Source organism: Haliotis asinina, chromosome 5 (genome assembly GCF_037392515.1).
Source record: "Haliotis asinina isolate JCU_RB_2024 chromosome 5, JCU_Hal_asi_v2, whole genome shotgun sequence".
Classification (NCBI taxonomy): Eukaryota; Metazoa; Mollusca; class Gastropoda; order Lepetellida; family Haliotidae; genus Haliotis; species Haliotis asinina.
Window position 1 is genome coordinate 517521 of NC_090284.1, and position 23840 is coordinate 541360.

Consider the following 23840-nt stretch of genomic DNA (forward strand, 5'->3'; position numbering starts at 1 on the left):
ACTAGAATTTGAACCTGTTCTAACACCACTGTAACCTGCATGACCTGAAGTCTTAACCGGGGCAAAGCCCTTTTGGCCAGAAAACTTTGTATTACCCGGAAACCTAAAAGAACTCTTGTGAGTCAAACAATAATCATCTGCCAACATTGCTGCCTTATGTAAGTCATCAACCTTTTGTTCATCCAAGTAAGTCTTAAGGTCAGCATGAACACTATGCTTGAAATCTTCCATCAACACTAACTGTCTCAAACCATCAAAATCTGTGACCTCCTTAGACCCACACCACCTATCAAACAATGTTTCTTTTTCTCTGGCAAACTCTACAAAAGTCTCATTGTCCCTTTTGTGAGCATTTCTGAATTTCTGACGATAAGTCTCAGGCACTAACTCATAAGCTTTCAAAAGTGTACTCTTGACAAGATCATAGTCTGAACTTTGCTGGACTAACAAAGCTGAATAAGCATCCTGAGCTTTTCCCTTCAAAACAGTTTGCAGTAGCATAGTCCATGACTCTCTAGGCCACTTGAGATTTTCTGCAACTTTCTCAATGTAGAAAATATTTGTCTACTTCTTTCTCATTAAAAGGGGGTACAAGTCTAGCATGCCTTGCAATGTCAAATGAGGAAGAATCTGAGGACTGAGAGTGGTTTTCAAGTTTTTTCAGTGAAATTTCTTTGTCAATTTCCAGTTTCTTAAGTTCTATTTCTCTTGCTATTTCTTCCTCCATCTCAAACTTTTTCAATTCCCTCTCTCCTTTTTCTCTCTCTTTTTCTTTTTCTATTTCCATCCTTTTCAGTTCTATTTCTATTTTTTTCATTTCCATCTGGTCTGAACCTTCCTCTGGCACCATTTCCAAAACATCATCTTCAAAAATTCACTCATCAATATAATGATTCAACACAATTTTCAAAATCGGAAATTTCCTCATAGCAGGTTTGGCATCAAGTTTGAGATGTGAAGAAATTTGCAATAAACTTCCTCAACTGACTAACTGTCTCAGAGTCAGGGGACAATACAAACTTCTCAAGTTCAAACACCATTTTGCTGGTTCAACAATTAACTTGTTGCAAAACTGCAGAAATTTGGAATATATTTCACAAATGGTCTCAAATGTCAAATGAATTCTATCCCGAACGAGCCCCCAATTTTACAGTTAAGAATTTACCGTGACAAACGATGTAAGAAATCCCCTTGTGAATCAGCAAAACAGAACAAAGACAAGGCGTAAATTCAAATATTATTATTACCAAAGAAAGCAAGGTATACAAAGTCACAAGTCATTATAGTCACAATGCTGATTACAAATACAATTCAAGAGAGACAAAATCTAAGTCAATGGGTCACAAAAATATAATATATCAAACTCACCAAAGTCTCAGTACGAGAGGTAATCAACTATGCAGAATGTCAACACAGCGATCGGTCTGACAGCAGATAATGTAGGTCAGGCGTTGATGGGTTTTGATGATCAAGCATGGCAGTAACTCCAGCAAATATGAATGAGTGTGAGTGAGTGTCGCCCTCAACACGGCAACCAGCCTTTTAATAATATTTACCAAGTCATTCCCGAAAGTTTGGGCACAAACGAACATCGTCAACACTGTAGAATGCTCTAGAATAAGTCTCACGGAAGTAAACACATAGAAAACTAGGAGCAGATAAATTCCGGAAAACCAGAATCCTGAAAGTTTTGACCATCTATTAAAACGAAATGTGACCCATCATAGCTATTGTTCAAAACACTAAACATTGTGACCCAATAATAATTATTACTTAATTAATAACAAATATACAGAAAATACACACTCGTAACATTATAGACAGATCAACTAAGATGAAGTCAATTTTTCTTCATTACAAATGTATTATGAAAACAAATGAAACACTTTGAAGGTTAATTATCTGCCAGTGGTAGAAATGGTCAAAAACTATTAGGACGGAAAAATAGCATACGTCTTTATATTTTGTCTTATAACCCAAGTTAATTGTCATGATTTTGAAAATTAATAAATGAAAACACGGTCCACTTATACTTATGGTAAATTTCTAACATGAATGTAACATTTAAACATTGTATAGACTGCCAATGTGGATCCTATTTCACACACACCCTATATGCGATCTAGTGCATGTTTTCTATCATATAGATTCTGCTGAATGCTACAACAAATAAATTAAAACAAAATGTAAACAATGAATTTAAAACAGACTAATTTTATAGCAACAATGTCAGGCTACTATCTTGTTCAGGAATGTATCCATCAATATCCACATAAAAGAACGATATTCCATTCATCTGCAGCTGGTAAATAATCCTGCATTGCGTCGTATGTCTTACAACAGTCTAATATGTGAAAAAGTGACAATCATTTGAGAATTTTTCACACTGGTGAATACATAATCTCACTGGTCACCCAGGACACACACCTGGCAACTAACTGTATGATGTCCGCCATTAGTTAGCCAATAATGACCAATCAATCAGTCAAGGCAGTGGCAGTTAATTCTTTGTGGGAAGGATGTTGTTTTTACACTCGTACTTTACGACAGGGTGTATTCAGTATAGATTATGTAAATCTACACTCATAAACACTGCCTTTTTGACAAATCCGCAGTGGAAGTAATTAATCAATCAGAGTTTTTTTCGGTTAATCCTCTAATCGATGTTTGTTTTTGTAACTCAGCTGATAAACCCTCTTGCATCACTTACATGTACATGTTACATAACATACAATACATTTGCCACTACAGACCTTAACTTATAACGTTGAGTATTTACTCCAGACAGGAGAAATGCCATAATGGAAACCTATGTCGAGTACTTCTAGTGGTGTTACCACTAATTATACCCGTTATAAATTCATTTACTGACCATCCCGAGAATGAGGACAAATAACATGTATAGGTTTATACTATCAAACGCGAGTTACAGCAAGGAAGATGTAATCTCTGTGTCGCATGCAGCCTGAAAACACTTATGGGCCGAAACTGTTTTGAGGATACCAACGGAACTTTGTTGTTACATAAGAAATGCATGTAGGTATTTGCTGTGTACTTGGGTAAATGGGTATAATCACGGTTTTTTTACATAAGAAAATTTTCAGATTTATCTACCAATGGCAAAGTCCAGATTTCTTTACCAATGCCAAAGTTGTTGTTATTCGTATACGAATTCAGATAAATCAACTGTGTGGTTTTTTTATTATCAAAGATAACAAAACAGGGTCGTAGCTACCAAACTTTACGTATGATGCTTGCTATGACCATGATGACAGCTGGGCCAACCCTCAAACTAAACTATCTAAATATAAAGCTATGCAATCTTTCGGACTTATAAGAAACAAATGGCTTGCTACATGTATGTAGACATCATATTTTCACATGACTTGATTAGATATCGAGGTAAAAAATACAGAAATAGGATCAAATTGGATCAGTCACTATACCATCCAGGCATCGGGAAAAAACTACACTGATGGGATATTTTGTTACAATCAGATAAGGAATACCATGGATATTTTTAAATAACTGCATGTGGTGGGCATCCGGCCTCCTCACTTTTTAGGGTGAACAAATTCTGTTAATGTGGACAGGAGCCCAGTCCCTTAGTCCGTCACGGTCGAGGGAGCAGGTGCTGACCAATTTGCTGCTTGGTTTTGTGATAAGACCGTTGATGAGAAACATTATTCACTCCGCATCAGTGCCCCTTTTAACCAATAATGAGCAATCAATCAATCAACGCAAGGGAGGATGTTGGTTTTACACTCGCACGTTACGACAGGGTGTAGTCAGTATAGATTACTACATCTACACACACTGCCTTTTGACAAATCCGCTGTAGAAGATAAAAGTAAGGTATCATATTAGTGTGTGTTATCAGTTAATCCTTTGATCGATGTTTGTTTTTTGTAACTCAGCTGATAAACCCTCTTGCATCACTTACATGCACACATTACATAACATACGATCCATTTGCCACTACAGACCTAAATTTATAATGTTGAGCATTTTCTCCAGACAGGAGAAATGCCAAATGGGTACCTTTGTTGAGTAATCTGAGTGGTGTTACCACTAATTATACCTGTTATAAATTCATTAACTGACCATCAAGAGAATGATGGCAAAAACATGTGTAGGTTTATACCATCAAACGCGAGTTACAGCAAGGAAGATGCAATCACTGTGTCGCATGCAGCCTGAAAACACTTATCGACAGAAACTGTTTTTAGGATACCAACGGATCTACGTTATATAAGAATTACACACAGGCATTTGCTGTGAACTTGGGTAAATAGGTGTAATCAGTTTTTTCACGTAAGAAAAATGTCTCTAACAATGGCAAAGTCATTTTTGGAGTTTGCGAATTCAAATAAATCATCTGTGTGTTTTTATCATAGATAATAAAAAGCAGGGTAGCTTCCAGTACTGAAGTCTTCCGAATAAACCTCTTGTTCAACAGCGTAGAATCATGATACACAAATCATATGGCATGCGACAATCTTTGTAATTACCATATTTCGAAGTCTTTTATCCCACATTCCGTCAAATGCTGTTTTGTCTCGGGAGCTTCTGTGGCATGTTTATATCTGTTTACAAGTAGCCATGATGATACTTATACCGGTCGCTTACATCAATAACATACTGAAGAAATTAATCTAAATTGCAGTTTGACTAGACAACAACTGTATTAAATGTTCGCAAACCGTACATACTAATATATTTTAAAAACAATAATAATGTTTTACATGTTTTACAATGTCGCACCAGCTGTACTAGGCTCACGTCTGGTCGGCTAGGCCCCGTCTCACATAACGCAATTTACTTGGGCGCATGCTGACAACGCGCAAAGGGAGCCAGGAACCAGCTTATAATGTGATATGCGAGACGGGTCCCGCTTGTGGAACGACAGATTCCGCTGATTGTGTTGCGCGCCGTAACATCAGAATTTCCGCCGAAGTCACATGACAGAACAAAATGGAGGGTTGCAAGCTGCTTGTTCTGGTTCTGCTGTTTCTGCAACAGATATATGTGACAACTTCTCGGCCAGGCTATGGCAGCGACTTCACGATAGACTCCACATGTGGCTACGAAGTAAGTAGAACGATGTCATTACACTTCCCGATTGTTTCGAATCTCGTGATTTCCAACATCCACCCATAAATCTGTAAGACCATGTTATCGTCGGATTATATTGTAACGACGATAAGAATTCAGTCTCATGATGAATGTCCTCCCATCAAGACCAAACAGGTCAGCAACTGGCGAGTAGGCGAAGACAGTAATGTGGTTTACCATATGCCCTAGTTTAGCTAGCTGAACTACATATGACACCACCCCCAAAATATGGTTTGATCCCCATTCCTCTATAATGTTCTTCATTACCTTTATCATGGGGGTGTCCTCTTAGGAGATAAACATCATGTGTTGGCCAATTTCCGGGTGTTATTGAGTATTTGAAGCACGGGAATATTTCATTTGAAACCTTCGGCTGACGTCGTCGGTTCCAAATGCATTCCCGTGCTTCAAATACTCAATAACACCCGGAAATTGGCCAACACATGATGTTTATCGACATTGTAAACACAAAAGTAAACCAAAGGGTTTTAGTGTCTGCACTCGTTTACATCGAATACGCATACAGCAGTGAAGTGTCATCAGCTGGCCGTTTCAGCTGGTTCCCATGGTAGCATCTGGAGCTGCTCATTTGTGACATCATTCTAACTTTACGTCACAATATGATTTGAATGACGTCACCACTGTTGATGACACAACAAAACAATTGTTTACGTGTCATTACGCGGTGAATAGTCTTTCAGTTTCCGGGAATCTAACACCATTTAATCATGTTTTTCAACCAATCAGATTACAAAACACAGTAACTTTTGGTTTACAATTTTTCAGAGCTGCAACCCGGTGAAGGAAGGTATGATCAATGTCCACATAGTTCCACACACACACGATGATGTTGGATGGCTCAAGACTGTGGACCAGTACTTCTACGGAGGTAGGTACATTCTTGTTTCAGAACAAAGCAGTTTCATTTATTGAATACATAAGTGACGTCATTGTCTGCCATCAATGTTTCTACAAATGTTTCAAGATAATAATTGCTCCCGCATATACACAACTAATGTATGCTCCCGTACATCCTGGACTCTAGATGAGGGTGTCAAGTAAAGAGCATGAGATTCATCTCTCTCATTATGTTTTTCATCTTGGAAAGATTCAAGGAATGTCAGACATAAGCAAGTATTGTAACATGGTGGCAACAGTGACTGGATGTCATCAATACGTTTGAACTGCCGGGATTAGAAGGGTTTTTTTTTGCCATGTTTTGATCGTTTTATCAGAAACGAAAATGTTGTCAAACTATTCTACCTTAACACACATTTCTGATTATGATAAGTATCAGAGAGCTATAGGGCCTGATGCAGAGTTTATGCAAGCATGGAATTTGCTTGGAATGAGAAACGTGATGAAGACACTACGTTTAAGAAGTTTGTAACTTATGTGATTGGTGAGAACAATGAGACGTATAAACGATATGCGTTCAATAATCACATACAGAAAGCTGATGAGTCTTTTTAGATGTTTTTAACAGCTGTCAGAACTCTAGCAAAACTTTTTTAATTGTTTGAGAGGTACCCTGATTTGTGACAGGATTGTCATTGGCATACATGATCACAAGACTAGATGGAGATTGTTACAGGACAGTAAACTTGATCTCAAATCATGCATTGACATTTGTAAAAGTGCTGAGGCAACTTCAGCTAGGCTGAAAGTCATGCATACTACTTAATCAGTGAGGAAGTATACAAGATTTCTCAAACTCCTAAAATTAAGAAAAAACAGCACAGCACCATAAGGAAAACATGCTTGTTTTGTGGCTGCAAACATGTCATAGTTAGAGGGAAGTGTCCTACCAGGGGTAAAACATGTAGTGTACGAAGGGAAAAGAACCATTTCAGCAAGTTGTGTTGTCTTTCATGCAAGGTGCATACAGTGGTGATGGTGATAGTGACAGCAGTTACGATGATTCAGATGATGATATTGAATGTATCAACACGATCACCACATGTCACGAAGTTGCTCAGCCTAAGGGTAAAGATGCAGATATTTTTGCCAGGATGGTTATTGAAGAATGTTGCAAAACCATTCCCGTTTGGTTTCAAAGCCAATTGCGGCCCCTCAGTCAATGTTCTACCAAAACAGTATCTAGTGGATGAAAATGATTTTGGACCTACTGTACGACCTGATGGTATTACAAGCTGGGTTCTTAAAAACCTTAGAAATGACAAAAAATGCAGTGTTGCATTTGTCGTCGGTGATGATGAGGTGACTGACTTCACTCCATTACTGGGTTCCAAGGCAGCACAATAAAGGGATTTGTTGACTGTGAATAGTGACAGTTTTGTGAGGGTGAACAAAGTTGTTGGACTTGATGTCACAACAACTGAAGCTTAAGTTTGACCTGGTAAGGTACTACCAGAAACAGCCCTACAGATTGTTGACAAATACAAAGATGTTATCAAAGAAGAAAATGGAAACTTACCTGGGACAGTTACACTGGGTCAAGATGTGCAACCGAACATCTCATGTCAGAACAGAATACCTGTGTCACAAAGAGAAAGCCTGAAACTAGAACTCAACCGACTAATGAAACTTGATGTTATAGTTCCAGCAGACAAGCCGACGAACTGGGATAGTTCGATGGTGAGTGGGGAAAAGAGTTCTGATGGAATGAGGATATGTATAGATCCACAACAACTCAACAAAGTTCTATACCGTGAGCGCTTCATCAAGCCAATAACTGAGGAGCTCTCCTGATTTGGCGGACACCAAAGTGTTCTTAACATGTGATCTTTCTGATGGATTCTGGCACCCGACACTAGGAGAGGAATCTAGTAAGTTATGTACCTTTGGAACTCTGTTTGGACAGTATCGTTGGGTACGCTTACTTTCGGTTGATAAGCCTTGAAGGGCTTACCTGGAGTACATTGCATCGTTGATGATATACGTATCTGAGGTAAAGATGCAACCAAAGCAATATCGCTAGAAGATCACAGCAAGAAGCTGAATGGACTTCTTCACAGATGTGAAGAACTGGGGATTAAGCTCAGGAAAGAGAAGCTGAAGTTGTGCAAGGACGAAGTGAAGTTCCCTGGACATGTGATCTCCTCACTGGGACTGAAGCCTGACCAAAAGATATTATGAGTCCACTGCGAAAATTGATGTATGCAGATGTTCCATGGAGTTGGACGGACACACACCAAGCAGCATTCAAGGCAGCAAAACATCTTGTTACACAAGCACCTGTTCCTGCATCCTGCAACCGCATGAAAGACTTGATTCTGCAGACAGACGCAAGCTCAAAAGGACATGGAGCACCACTGATTCAGGATGGTAGACCTTTGACATTTGCAAGCAATCTCCTTACTAAAACAGTGACAAGATATGCTCTAATCAAAAAGGAAATGCTCTCAGTGGTATATGGCAGATCTGTTTGAGTGGAAAATGACCATAAACCCTTGGAGGCGATCAGCAGTAAGCTGCTACACCTGGCTCCAAAACGTCTGCAAGCTTTTGAGGCTACAAAAGTATACCGTCGGAATCAACTACAAGAAGGGGAAGAAGTAGTTCTTGCAGATACGCTCTCAAGAACATCACTGCCGAACAGTGAGAAGGAGATGATAGTTTTGGCAAATGAACATGGTGAAGTTTCTGTCGATAACAGAAAACCGTCTGAAGCAAATGAGACAGGAGACAGGAAAAGATGAAATCCTACAGAAACTCAAACTCGTGATTCAACAGGCTGGCCAGAAGACACACAGTATCTTCCTGCAGAGATCATACCATACTTCCACCGCTAAGACGAGATGACCATTCAGAACAGGCCAATTTTCAGAGGAGAGGGAGTTGTCGTCCCTCAGAGTCAATGAACAGAACTGAATGTGAAGGTTCACACATCGCATATTTGGATAGAAGGTTGCCTGCGAAGAATATGTGAATGCTTCTACTGGCCAAATATGTCCAGCGACAACACAAAATACATCAGTGGTAGTGAAACGTGTGCAAAGTTTCATTGTGACCAGCAACCTGAATCGTTGATGCCACATGATATCCCAGAAAGACCCAGGCAGTGTGTTGGCTGTGACCTGTTCACTCTCCACAATAAAGACTGTGTCATCACTGTTGACTACTACAGTAACATTTGGGAAGTAGATCGTCTCAGTGACACCAAGTCGACAACAATCATTCATAAACTGAAGGGACACTTTGCATGCTATGGCATTCTGAATCAGCTAATCACTGACAATGGAACCCAGTTTGTGTTTGATGAGTTTCACAGATTCAGTGTGAAATGAGACTTTGAACGTCTGCCTAGAAGCCCTTATAACAGCATAGGTAATGGCAAAGCTGAATCGATGGTGAAAATGGCGAAACGACTCCTTTGCTAAAAGGACACTGTAATGACCTTAAACCACTAGAGGAAGATGATGTTGTCAGAATCCCACCATTCCTGACCTAAGACAAGGACTGGAAAAAGGGAACAGTACACTGGAGACTAGACGAGCGTAGCTATGAAGTCATTACAGACAACGGAAGTCTTCTTCGTAGAAATCGAGTACATATGAGGCAGTCAAAGGAAAAACTAACTCCTGTGGTACCAGCTAGAAAACAATCACCCCAACCAAAGCTGAGCAGACCAACACTATCCCTAACTAAGCTGAGGAATACTCCTGCCATAAAATCAGCTGAACACAAGAAATCAGCTGAATCAGATGTCAAGACTACTCCTGAAATTCCTCAAGAGACTGTTCGAACTAGGAGTGGTCAGGAATCTAACCGTCCAGAGCGTTTCAGTGAGGTTCTGCTAGTGTAAATAAGACCAATCTACCTCTAGCCTGGAAGCTAAGTGACTTTAGGTTTTAAAGTTAAGTAGTGTACAGTTAAAGGTACAGTCAACAAGTTTCTCTTTATTCAGAGATTCTAATTTTTAGATTGATTGTTCAAGTTAATACTTGTCAGTTATATTTTGTGGACTTTAACTGAACCGTGCATGCAACTAGTCAAGTACTTTTTTCAACTTCAAGAAGGAAAGGATGTTTCAAGATAATTTCTCTTGCATATACACTCTTAATGTATGCTCCAGTACATCCGGGACTCTGGATGAGCATGTCAAGTAAAGAGCATGAGACTCATCTTTCACGTTATGTTTTTCATCTTGGAAAGATACTAGGAATGTCAAACACAAGCAAGTATTGTAACAGCAAATATTTGTATGCTATGATAAGTATGAATATTGGTAGGATATTCAGTAGGATATTCTGACTGATTTCTACTAAATGCAACATAAGCCATAGTATACTAGTTAATTATACCTGTCAAACTGCCAGTATTTCTTAGTTAATCTCATGTTTTCATTTTTTCATACTATCCCTGTTAACAATGCTGCAGCATGGTGTTTGTAATTCTACCAGTTAGAACTATTAAGCTCACTAACAATAAAAATATTAAAATGCCAGTAAACAGTATTTCAACAGTTAAAATACTCTGCTAGTTAACCTTACTGAGTAAAGTTTTATACTCTACAGCTTAACCATACGGAGTCTGTTAACCATACTGTACCTCTTCAACATGTTCAACGTAATAGCTATATTTTGTTTTGTGTTGTTTGCAGACCATAATGATATTCAGACTGCCGGTGTTCAGTACATCCTTGACTCAGTCATCCCAGAGCTGCAGAAGGACCCCACACGCCGTTTCATCTATGTGGAAGTCGCTTTCTTCGCCCGATGGTGGCGGGAACAGGATGACAGCATGAGACATGTGGTGAAGGGACTTGTCAATGAAGGTGAGACATGTGGTGAAGGGACTTGTCAATGAAGGTGAGACATGTGGTGAAGGGACTTGTCAATGAAGGTGAGACATGAGGTGAAGGGACTTGTCAAGGAAGGTGAGACATGTGGTGAAGGGACTTTTCATTGAAGGTGAGACATGAGGTGAAGGGACTTGTCAATGAAGGTGAGACATGAGGCAAAGGGACTTGTGATTGATGTGAATGAAGGTGAGACATGAGGTGAAGGGACTTGTCAAGGAAGATGAGACATGTAGTGAAGGGACAAAAAATGAAGGTTTATAAGTGAGGCTTTGTAACAGTATTATACAACCTTTATGAATAACAACTTCTTTCAGTTATGATTTATTTTGATACAGATTCTTGTATCATTGTGAAGCAGCAATTCTAAAATGCCTCTCAAAGAAGTTATCCTTATTTATAACATTATGACAACGTGCCCTGTGTATGATCTGGATAATCGGATATGAAATCATTTGATTTGTTTAACTGGAGATGTTTCACTATGAACCAAATCATCACATCCACAAGTATCTTATCCCTCAGACCAGTCCAGTGATTCTTCTTTCATGTATTGATCCTGTGATGTGTAAATAATTTTTCCTTATCCCAACTCATGCTTATTATGCTTATCTCCTTCCTCTATGCGAAGACAGTGGAACACTTGAATTCCTTGAAGTTCCCTTCTAATTGAAGTGGACGTACAATACACTCACCCATAGGCAGCCTCCCATTCCCGCCAATATGGTCACATGAATAGTCATGCTTGTCAGTCTCTCCTTCATCACCCAATGAGCATGATTGGAGACACACTTGGGTCCCAATACTGCGATAAGTCTTTGCTTTAATTTCGGTCCTATAATCTAAATCATGTCATTCGGTTTTTGGATTGTATTTACTGTCATAAAGATTTTAAAATTTTCTTATGGTTTGGACATGTTTTTTCATCAACTTCGACTTGCAGCTGATCCTGTATGTCCTTCATGCAAACCTATTTGTTTTTCCACTGTTTGCTCTGAACTTTGCAATAGTTTATCTGATTCAGAATTGGCATTATATTTCTATTATGTTCAAAGGTGTGCAAAGGACTAACAACATAGGCTCTCACTAGTCATGTCTAAATCGTCGTCTAGATCTCTGGAGAATGTTGTCAAAATTGGGATGATCTCCACCTAAGAAGTTGGAGTTGTTGTAGTCGTCAACTACTAGACCTGCACTGAAACAACACTCCACGACAGCTTCAAAGTCTTTCAATGATGAGATAGTCCCTCTTGTTGAAAGTCACATCTACAACGAACCTCCACTACTACTTTCCAAGGTACAGATCATTAGCACACAGAATCAGCGAGCAGCGTTTTGAGGAGGAACGGAAAAGCCAGTCAGCAGCTACAACTACAGTCACCAAGCATGATAGTTCATCAGCCGCAATAGGTCTGTCAGGTGAAGAAGAGGTATCATGTGCACGCTCCTGTTCATGGAAGTCATCGCCATCGGCAGTATCCTCACTTTGCAGTATGGATGATGTTCCTTCCATCAACTCGATGAGTGCTTACACTCATAGATCCCACTACAGCCACAAGCATTCACTGTCTGCATGCCCCATTTTGGTGTAGATGCTGTCATCATTTGTTGTCTTCATCAGCATCTTCTTGGGGCAACAGCTTTACTAAACCCTTGTATCGAGCTCCCTGCTCAGCATCCACTGTATTCAGTAGCAGAATTGATGACATTGCTATATCCGTTACTCAGGACTCAAGGAAAGTAATGATGATAAAGTTCATTGACACTTTGACTACTGTCCTTAAGCAGACTGTTCCCATACAACCTTCACGAGTGATTGGACAGTGCTACTGGAGGAATAGGGGACTTCTCAATGATGATTACGTCAGAAGCATCCTGCGACGTGGCTGCAAGATCCTACTGCAGGCAACACCACTGCTCACAAGAGATCCATCACTCTTCATGTACACCAGGGATCAACAAGACAACAAAGGCGATGCCATGTCATCTCTGCTAGAGAAAGGCGCAGTCAAAAAACTACACCTGGCGCGATTATTCTACTTCAGGATTCTACTCCCCAATTTTTCTGGTACCCAAGAAAAACTCCAAAGAAAAGTTTCAACTTATAGACAACACGAAGGAGTTCAATAAAGATTATCTACTGAAGCCAGAAAGGTTCAGAATGATCCATCTACCAGAACTGTTGCATCTCATCCATCCAGCGGATTATCTGGCCAACAACGATCTACAAGCTGCACATTCCAATACATCCAGACTCCAGGAAATATTAGCACTTCCTATTCAACAGTCATCACTACCAGTGGAGGGTTCTACCATTTGGAAAATCTTAGGCTCCATGGCTAGTTACTCAGGTCACCAAGCCAATAGTCACCTATGTACATCAGCAGGGACTTTGCAGCACATTTTAGTTAGACGACAGCATACAAGTGTGTCATGAGACAAGTCAAATGAGATTGCTCCAATATCCACCATCCCAGAAACTTTGGCTACAGCCCTTCAGACGGTTACTAAGTATCAGCAACAACACATCCTGGCCTTCAGCTCCCGTCTATTCCCACTTCATCATATGGCGCCCTCTTTGAAAGCACCTGAAGTACACAAATCATAACAGCTCGTCAATGAGACTTGCAATAGAGTTGACTCAGACTACAGTTAGAAGTCACCATCAGGCTGCTAACTCAACTCAGATGGCTTGTCAGTCTACTGAAATCGGAATCAGAGTCACAGCAAGATCTTCAATTCCTTGGGTATCAATTCATCGCTCAGCTGAGGATCGATGGGTCAAAATTCAAGCCGTGATAGAACAAGCCCTTCTCTCTCCTTACCATTAGGGCACTGGCAATGTCTACTCGGTCTGCTCACATCAGCACAGGATTTGACCAGACGAGGACATCTACAACTACCCCCATTACAGCAGTTCCTGATTCAGCACATCAGCATGTTGGATCAGATTGCCGTGCTGGACAACTTTAGACCTTATCTACTATGAGAATGAAGATTTTATGGATATCAACTTCTTTATATGAGAACACAACGTTTCGGAGTTAATGCTTTTATATGAGAACACAACGTTTCGGAGTTAATGCTTACTCCTTCATTAACTCCGAAACGTTGTGTTCTCATATAAAGAAGTTGATATCCATAAAATCTTCATTCTTATGCATTTCACTTCTAAATGCCCTTCAAAGACTTATCTACTATGGTAGACTTACGGATCAAATGTCTGTGCAGGGACCTATTTACTGGAGCCGGTCTACAATTGTTGGTTCATACAGACAACTCCATAGTAGCATTCTGCATAAACATCAAGGCCTCCTAACCGCCCCTCTCAGGCACACTGAATTCACTGTAATTCTCGTGTTGGGCTCATCAGATTCGGAAAGAGTGGCAAGCATGGCTGGTCACAATACTGTATTGGCAGGAAAGGGAGGCTCCCTGTGGGTGAGTGTACTGTACATTCGCTTCATTAGAAGGGAACTTCATGGGATTTCAAGTGTTCCATTGACTTCGCGTAGAGGAAGAAATAAGCATGAGTCACGATAAGTATAAAATATCAATTTTAATAAAAATATTACATTTTGGTCATAGGTCGTCTTGAGTTTATCCTGGGAGGATGGTGCATGAATGATGAGGCTTCCACACATTACAATGCGATTATCGACCAGCATGCGCTGGGGCTGGAGTTCCTGAGGACCAATTTTGGAGAGTGTGGTCGTCCTCGGATAGCTTGGCAGATTGATCCATTTGGACACTCACGAGAACAAGCTTCTCTGTTTGCACAGGTAAGATAGGACACAGGAAAAACACAATAATATTGATGGATGGATGGATGGATGGATGGATGGATGGATGGATGGATGGATGGATGGATGCATGCATGCATGCATGCATTTATGCATGGATGGGTGGATGCATGGATGCATGCATGCATGTAAATAGGGGATTTCCACAGGTGTATAAGTAATAAACATATAATTGATGTGTCAAGATTTTTCTTCATGCAAAAACTCCTTATCTCCACAAGATTTTTTACCATTCAACAGCTCCTCAGGTAGTTAATGAAAGTTATGAACAGCAAAAGATCTTGTAAATACATATATACTCAAAGAATGTCAGGTGACACATTGTGCCACTGAATGTATGGTGAGATGAGGTTCCACCAATTGTCATGTGAGACATGGTTCCTCTGACTGTCAGTTGAGATGTGGTTCCACTGTATGTCAGTTGAGATGAGGGTCCTCTGAATGTATGGTGAGAATCCACTGATTGTCATGAGAAACATGCTTCCTGTGAATGTCATGTGAGATGTGGTTCCTCTGAATGTCATGTGAGATGTGGTTCCTCTGAATGTCATGTGAGATGTGGTTCCTCTGAATGTCAGTTGAGATGTGGTTTGTCTGAATGTCATGTGAGATGTGGTTTGTCTGAAAGTCAGGTGAGAGATGTGGTTGCACTGAATGTCATGTGAGATGTGGTTCCTCTGACTGTCAGTTGAGATGTGGTTCCACTGTATGTCAGTTGAGATGAGGGTCCTCTGAATGTATGGTGAGAATCCACTGATTTTCATGAGAAACATGCTTCCTGTGAATGTCATGTGAGATGTGGTTCCTGTGAATGTCATGTGAGATGTGGTTCCTCTGAATGTCATGTGAGATGTGGTTCCTCTGAATGTCATGTGAGATGTGGTTTGTCTGAATGTCATGTGAGATGTGGTTTGTCTGAAAGTCAGGTGAGAGATGTGGTTGCACTGAATGTCATGTGAGATGTGGTTCCTCTGACTGTCAGTTGAGATGAGGGTCCTCTGAATGTATGGTGAGAATCCACTGATTGTCATGAGAAACATGCTTCCTGTGAATGTCATGAGAGATGTGGTTCCTCTGAATGTCATGGGAGATGTGGTTCCTTTGAATGTCATGTGAGATGTGGTTCCTTTGAATGTCATGTGAGATGACAGTCATGTGAGATGTGGTTCCTCTGAATGTCATGTGAGATGTGGTTTGTCTGAAAGTCAGGTGAGAGATGTGGTTGCACTGAATGTCAGGTGAGATGTGGTTCCTTTGAATGTCATGTGAGATGTGGTTCCTCTGAATGTCATGTGAGATGTGGTTCCTCAGAAGTCAGTTGAGACAGTCTGCCTCTGATAATGAATGTCTGAAAACAGATACAATTTAAATCTATGTACACAGGTATTACAGTTGTTCCTATTTGAGAAGGTGACAGGATGATAAGATAACGTAGGCTCCCATCATGGTTCATGGTACAGAAAAGATATACTGAAGTACAGGTATTGATCTTTGTTAGAAGTGATCTCTAGTAGATAAAAGGCAGATGGATATCAGTCTTTTGACCTTTGTTCGAGGTTACAGTCAACAGTGCACCATGACTTGTGCGGCCTTCGCACAAAGACAAAGGTTGAAAGTGATAAAATGTGTTAGCTTAAGCGTAATAATTTGATTGACACATTTATGATTTTCGCCCTGTGATAAGAAAATGTGTGGAAGGCTTCCTTGAGACATAACTAAGTGTTTTTTAAAAGTAAACTGAATGAAATATTAAATCTTCTAAAGTTTAATATGTAAAACTGTTAATCCATGGACAGATCAGCTTAGAAGTGATATGACATGCAGAGTGAGGTGGTGGAGATGTTTTTGGTTATAGAATTGTCAGGTGGTAGCTGATGGTCAATTCTGGCCATCAGTCAACAGCAGTGGTGTACCGGTCAACTGACACTGTCATGGACTGGTTACCACCAATGCTCGAGATCACAACTTTGTTACAAACATGATGCACTTGTTACTAAATGCACTTGCTCAATATACAGATTGAGTTGAATGGTATTATGTTGTTATGTGAAAGTGATGTTTCTCCTCTGAGCACATGACAAAGGAATATTGTACTCAGAATGATAACTATGTATTGACAAAATGGTGGAGAGTAATGTCAGTATTGCTAGAAAGATTGGTGTCTGAAGCATGGTACAGTGATCTGATATTTACGCAAGACTAAATCCAAATTTAAATAAGATAATTTTTTTGCCTGGTTTAACAGGTGTCAAGGAGAGATTTAATCAGTTTTGAAGTTTTGTGTTCCCCATCCACATGAACACACAATGCCATTTAAAAAGTTGGGTTCTTTTTTCATTTTTTTCAACATTTTAAATACAAGCTGGTCATTCATTTTAAAACTCATATTGGCAATATTATCATGACTTCATTTAAAGTATTTTGTATAGTTTCCTTAACCAGTTTTACCATTTAGAAAGTGGTTAAATGTAACACGTTATATTTGGGATTACTCTTTCTCAGTAAAGTAGTAATTTTAGTAAAATTACTAGTAATTTTATTGGGTTGAATCCCATCTGGAATTTGAACCCACACACTCAGAGTCAGGCACTTTATACCATGTCATCTGAACTAAATGGACAGAGCAGTCCATCAGATGTATGTGTTTACTGATGCAACAATTTGTTCACAATATGCAGATGGGATATGATGGTCTGTATTTTGGACGTCTTGACTATGCTGACAAGAACAGACGACTAAACCATACGACGATGGAAATGATTTGGAGAGGAAGCCCCAAAAATATTGGTCAGTTTGTTTATTCTTTGTCGTTAACGTGACAGAATGTTTCCATGCTGGTCATGTAAGTGCTGTGGTGTTAAAGGACATGATTTTGAATTGTATTCTTTATGTATGTCATGAAATTTATATAGTATTTTCATTCAAATTGAGAGCATTTTTGCATCACAATTTGTAAAACAATATTACATTTGAACAAGTGTATACATTTGAACAAGTGTATACATTTTTAAGTGTATACATTTTTAAGTGTATACATTTTTAAGTGTATACACAATCTGTCGTACTGCTCCCCAGTAATCATCGGTCACAGAAACAGGACTGCTTTGATTTGGGGGTCTGACTGCTTCTGGTGATTGTTGTGTAGTGACTATGTTTGTCTGTCATGAAAGCTCAACATATGGAAATAAATCATTCACAGAATAGTATACAGCCACACATTTCCAAAATTTAATGCATTTATCAGTTAACTTGGTATACACCTTCTCAGACCCTGTTTTGAAATATTGTGGTCAAGACTGGTTCAGACTGAAAGATCATCATGTTAGTAAATCATGTTGTTCTGTCATCTCAAGTACTTGCTACTACCTGCTAAACACATCTTAACTGAGTCACCACAGTGACACAGATACAAATAGACACAGCTACAGACAAACACACACGTGTCAGCCACTGATGTCCTGCTCTTGCTGGCTTGTCGTGAATTAAATATTTATGGTGTATCTAGAGATTGACAAAACATACAAAAAGAAAACATATGATGTTGAGAAATTTCAAAATTTAATAATTTACCTCATGTCGATTACTATTGTATCATATTTAATTGAAACCTCATGTGATGTGACAGTGTTACATTGTTTCTATTGCTGCATGAAATGATGATGGTAATGACAAATGAAGCTTTACCAACTCGTTCCCGGCCTGACATAGCCAAAATGAATTTCTTTGGATATCCTGTTGACTTGTATGAAGAACCTGTAGTTTTTTTATGTTTTTTTTTGTTTTTGTTTTGTTTTTTTTTAACTCGTAGTTAATGAGCTCTATCAACTAGTTTATTCGAAAGTAAATAAGACCCCCGGCCCATTTTACATGTGAGGGTATAAAAACAATGATATTACCTTTAGAGTGGCAGTTAGGTTTAGCATTTATTGTTATAATTAATACATACATAAGTACAAGTTACTAACTTAACTTCAGTAAAGTTAAGTGAAGTAAAGTCTGAGGAAAAACATACTTAACGAGACATTCAGTGGTATGTATAACTAATGAAATTACAAAGCAGAAAAGTTTCTTGTAAGGACATTGAGACATGGTAATTCATGGAGGAATGCACCATAAAGCGATACAACAATAGCAGTAATACGGAACACCACATGTGATGGGTATGCACAGTTATAATAATAACATATGAGTAAATACATAATGTTAACTGTAACTCTAAAGACTTGCCCATTATTTAATACAAAAGTTATACTATACAAGACAGCCTATGGTGTCCTTATCAATTTTGCACAACAAATATATTTTTATACTGAAGGTACTGAAGATAATAGTACACAGATAGTGAGCTTCTAGAGTCTAAGTATAAATAGCACTGAAACCAAAGGTTTGCCATGGGAAGTATCGCCAGACCATTTTGCATGTACAAGAGGCAATATAACGATTATATTATTATATGGAGCACCATAAGAGATACATGTAAATATAATGAGTTATATATATAAATGCATGCCATTGTTGTATTTCCTTATATGATTTCCACACCTTATACTGCGGACAGTACATACTTCAGTCACAGTCAACATATTATCCGATTTGTACAGTAGATGTGAAGGGCAAAACAATCGCATTACCTTGCAGAGCACCAGTATAGTAAATACATATAGGTATATTTGATGCTTGGCATTGATATATTTCTTTAATTGATTCTATAAGCTTTGTACTACAGGCATACATACTTTACCGAGCAGACAATAATGTATTTTAATATCAGATTTATACAGCAGATATATGTTCACAAAGGCAACAGAACAATAAAGTGTAGGATTGGAGGACTTCCAAAGTCTAAGGAAAAGTGACATTGCAACAAACAATATACCCCCTGAGTGTACGATCAGACCGTTTTACATGTGAGCATTATAATAAATATGTTACTTCATGAGGCACCAATGTTGTAAATACATGTAAATATAGTGAATACATAAGAATATAGGAAAATACATACCACTATATTTTCTCTTGAAAGATTTGATACACTTTATACTACAGAGGATACATACTTTTACTGACAGTCAGTAATATACTTGTTATCAAATTAACAAAGCGAATGCATTATTACACAAGATAACAAGAGCATGGTAGTACGAGAAGGAAATGCTACTTCTGACAAGGCAACAGAAGCTGTAAGATCAGCCCAGTTTACATATAGAGGCTATATGATAGTGTTACTTTATGAAGCACCAAATTTGGAGTACCAAGAGCTAAAATGAATGTATATAGAGTATGTATTATTATTGTATGAATTTCAAAAACTTTGCCTGTTTTTTAACGCGAGAAAGACATATTTTGCAAGACAGTTAACCAAGTATTTGTTGTCAGATATACAAAGCTGATACATTTTTTGTGAGGATGGTGAAGTACAATAATACATAGGTACAATGCTATTTCTAAGGTCTGAATAAAAGGGACATTGTAGCAAAAAATGATCTTCAGTTTCTTGAACAATGACAATACAAAAGGGACATAATGTTTCTTCTGGTGGAATGTTGCATCTTCTGCCAACCTCAATCATTAGATTGTGATTTGAGCAGCAGAATTTACAAAGTGCTGTACGGTAGACATATATGGGTACAATAGGTAGGTAGTCTTCCAATATGTGATTCACTATGATTTGCCTCTAAAGACTTGACTTAGAGTAATGGACTAGATTACTAAACCATGACTATTTATCAATGTCCACACATCTTTGTTTAAACACACTAAGAAAATTAGCATTTTCCACACCCTGTTCAATCCAAGAAAAACCAAGCCCTAAACTAAATAATAATTTTTTTACTTTAAGTGCCCAACAATCAATTCCATTTTCAGCCAGTAAATATTGGTAGAAGTAGATAAGCTTTAATATTGCATTATCTGGTTGGAATACTAGTCTTAACCAATAACTAATTATCCTGACATATTGATTCACCTTGACAGAATAGCGTCCCAAGTTCTCTGGTCACAATGTTTGGTACCGTCCTACGTAGGCGTAGAATGTCCTTATCATGCACTCTAGTAATACTGAGTGAGGGGCCCCAGACTTCACTACCATACAATAAGATAGGCAAAATCTTAACATAAAAAATATGTAAGAAAAAACGTGATGACAGATTCATTAAATTTGGGATTCAAGACTTCAGTAACCACAGAACCTTTGTTAATGAGCTTTATTTTAATTCTATTCAGTCACTTTGAAAATGAACTAATAAGGAAGGAAAGGTGTAAATGTAAACTAGACTTTGTTCCACAATGGCAGGTGTGATGTCATGTGTATGTTCATGTAGGTGGGAGGGCCGACTTGTTCACAGGAGTGTTGCCCAACATGTACCAACCACCAACAGGATTCTGTTTTGATGCTCTTTGTACAGACCACCCCATCATGGTAACTCTTACCTTTACAGGAATATCTCCTCCAGACATAGCTGAGTGGAGGAATAGTCCTCTCTCCTACTAACACATTGTCAGTCTCCTACTAACACATTGTCAGTCTCCTGCTTGCACATTGTCTCTTCCAGTAAACATGCTGTGAACACTGATATTCCTCTACTTAGATGTTGTCAATCTCCTCTACTAATAGCCTGTCTGTTTCTTGTAGATGGTGTGCTTGAGTGCTCTTTGTGAAGTTATGCTGTAGTTTCCACAACCATAACACAACAGACTGTTGACACTGGTGCACAGAAGTGATACAGGGAATTAGTCAAGATTCTTGTACCTGGGATATTTTCACAAATTTCTTGATACAATGAAGAACCAGGATTGACTCATCTAACAGCCAACTAGCTGTCATCATGTCTTGTCATGTCTGATGTCTGTATGGCCATTTATCACCCATGTGCCGAGTGTCTGTACACCATGTCTACCTTCTGTTCTGCTCTTGCAGAAGCTGCTGTCTTGCTCTAGTCATGTTTTGTGGTCAGACCTAGTTACTGGGTTACTGTAATTGTGTTCAGCTTCTATAGAATGCTCTGTCCTGCTCTATCATGCTCTGTGACATTCAGGTGAGATGGCAGACCTGTTTACTGGAGCCCTGTACAGTGGGTATGGACCCCCAGGAGGATTCTGCTATGATGCATCCTGCAGTGATTCCCCTGTCATGGTAACTGGAGACTGCACTGTTCTGCCTATGGCTGTCTTGTTTTACTCTTGTCTTACCTTTGCTTTTTGTATTTAGGGGATAGAGCTGACCTTTTCACAGGTGCCCTGTTCAATGGCTATTCACCACCAGGGGGTTTCTGCTATGATAGCTTTTGTCAAGATGAACCTGTCATGGTAAAGCCGTCAGACAGACTTTCCCTTGAGCATCCTTCACCTCTCTGACCTTTGCCTTTGTAACTGCTTTGGGATTCCATGGTCATAAATAGAAACATTCTCAGTTATCCATTCATTCTGCTAGGTCTTGACAGACTAGTAGCTGATATCATGATCACTGCATGACCAGGTATAATGACAAGCAACCAGCTATCATTGATTTGTCACCTTTCATGACTTTCAGTAGAATGCAGGATTAATGTTCTAACAGTATAGGATTGGGCCCCATTTATCTCCATGTACAGCTGCACCCCTTCATTACATGTTCCACTGTTGACCTTTTTACTGGAGCCTTCTATCACCATTACAGGCCATCTGTAGGATTCTGGTTTGGTAACATCAAGAGCTCTGATCCACCTAGACATCCCTGCTCTTTCCGAAGGCTTGATCTATCTGCACCATATCTATGGGTTCCTCAGTAAGGCTTATGTTGTCAACCTGTATCAGGGCTATGTTGGTGATCCTGTATCAGAGCTATATTTGTGACTGAGCAGTAGGACTGAGCACTGATCCAACATCAGGGCCATGTTAGTGATACTGTATAATTGTTAAGTTGGTGATCCTGTGTCAGGGCCATGTTGGTGATACTGTATCAGGGCTATGTTGGTGATCCTGTATCAGAGCTATATTTGTGACTGAGCAGTAGGACTGAGCACTGATCCAACATCAGGGTCATGTTAGTGATACTGTATAATTGCTAAGTCCTGTATCAGGGCTAAGTTGGTGATTCTGTTTCAGGGCTAAGTTGGTGATTCTGTTTCAGGGCTAAGTTGGTGATCCTGTATCAGGGCTATCTTGGTGATCCTGTGTGAGGGCTATCTTGGTGATCCTGTATTAGGGCTATCTTGGTGATCCTGTATCAGGGCTATGTTGGTGATCCTGTATTAGGGCGAAGTTGGTGATCCTGTGTGAGGGCTATCTTGGTGATCCTGTATTAGGGCTATCTTGGTGATCCTGTATCAGGGCTATGTTGGTGATCCTGTTTCAGGGCTAAGTTGGTGATCCTGTATGAGTTCAATCTTGGTGATCCTGTATGAGGGCTAAGATACTGATCCAGTGTGAGGGCTATGTTGGTGATCCTATATCAGGGCTATGTTGGTGATCCTGTATTAGGGCTATGTTGGTGATCCTGTATCAGGGCTATGTTGGTGATCCTGTATTAGGGCTATGTTGGTGATCCTGTATGAAGGCTGTGTTGGTGATCCTGTATCAGGGCTATCTTGGTGATCTTGTATCAGGGCTATCTTGGTGATCCTGTATCAGGGCTATCTTGCTGATCCTATATCAGGGCTAAGTTGGTGATCCTGTATTAGGGCTATCTTGGTGATCCTGTATCAGGGCTATGTTGGTGTCCTGTATAAGAGCTGTTTAATGGCCATGTTGGTTCTGAATGGTATTGTTTTTTTATTTCTTGTGGCATTTATTCCATTGGTCATCCACTGTACGTCTTTCTGTCAACTCCCTGTATGTGTGTTATCCTCCTTGATGGACAGTATCATACAACCAGAATTTCCAGCAGTTGTTCCACTTCTTGTTCATGCTTTTGTCAGAGACTCATGCTTTTGTCAGACACCCATGTTTTTGTCAGACACCCATGCTTTTGTCAGAGACTCAGTATGTTTCTGGATGACAACTTCTTTATTGTGAAGGGTTGCAACATTTCGAAGTATGGTCTTACTTCTTCATTAGGTGAAACACTGTGACACTTCACAAAAATGAAGTTGTCATCCAGAAAAACCCTTGTCTTTATGTGTATCACTTCTATATCTCCTTCAAAGACGCTGAAGCATTTCCCAGACACTGGGGTTTTGTCA

At 39.3% G+C, this 23840-nt stretch overlaps 2 protein-coding genes across 3 annotated transcripts in view; one reads left to right on the forward strand and one right to left on the reverse strand.

The window, feature by feature from the left end:
- Positions 1 to 4610, reverse strand: part of LOC137284679 (transient receptor potential cation channel subfamily M member-like 2) — a 99505-nt gene extending 94895 nt beyond the window's left edge. The window contains exon 1 of the mRNA XM_067816587.1: positions 4512 to 4610. The gene's annotated coding sequence lies outside the window, so the exon portion shown is untranslated. The remainder of the gene's footprint in view (positions 1 to 4511) is intronic.
- A 271-nt stretch (positions 4611 to 4881) lies between these two features.
- Positions 4882 to 23840, forward strand: part of LOC137283439 (lysosomal alpha-mannosidase-like) — a 76379-nt gene continuing 57420 nt past the window's right edge. Inside the window, exons 1-6 of one of the 2 annotated variants that reach the window (XM_067814928.1) lie at positions 4882 to 5091; positions 5902 to 6004; positions 10682 to 10855; positions 14468 to 14661; positions 17361 to 17469; positions 21717 to 21814. In XM_067814928.1, coding sequence (XP_067671029.1) covers positions 4975 to 5091; positions 5902 to 6004; positions 10682 to 10855; positions 14468 to 14661; positions 17361 to 17469; positions 21717 to 21814 — 795 coding nt within the window. In that variant the 5' untranslated portion in view covers positions 4882 to 4974. Of the gene's footprint in view, positions 5092 to 5901; positions 6005 to 10681; positions 10856 to 14467; positions 14662 to 17360; positions 17470 to 21002; positions 21101 to 21716; positions 21815 to 23840 lie in introns of both variants that reach the window. The other variant, XM_067814929.1, reaches the window with a different exon arrangement.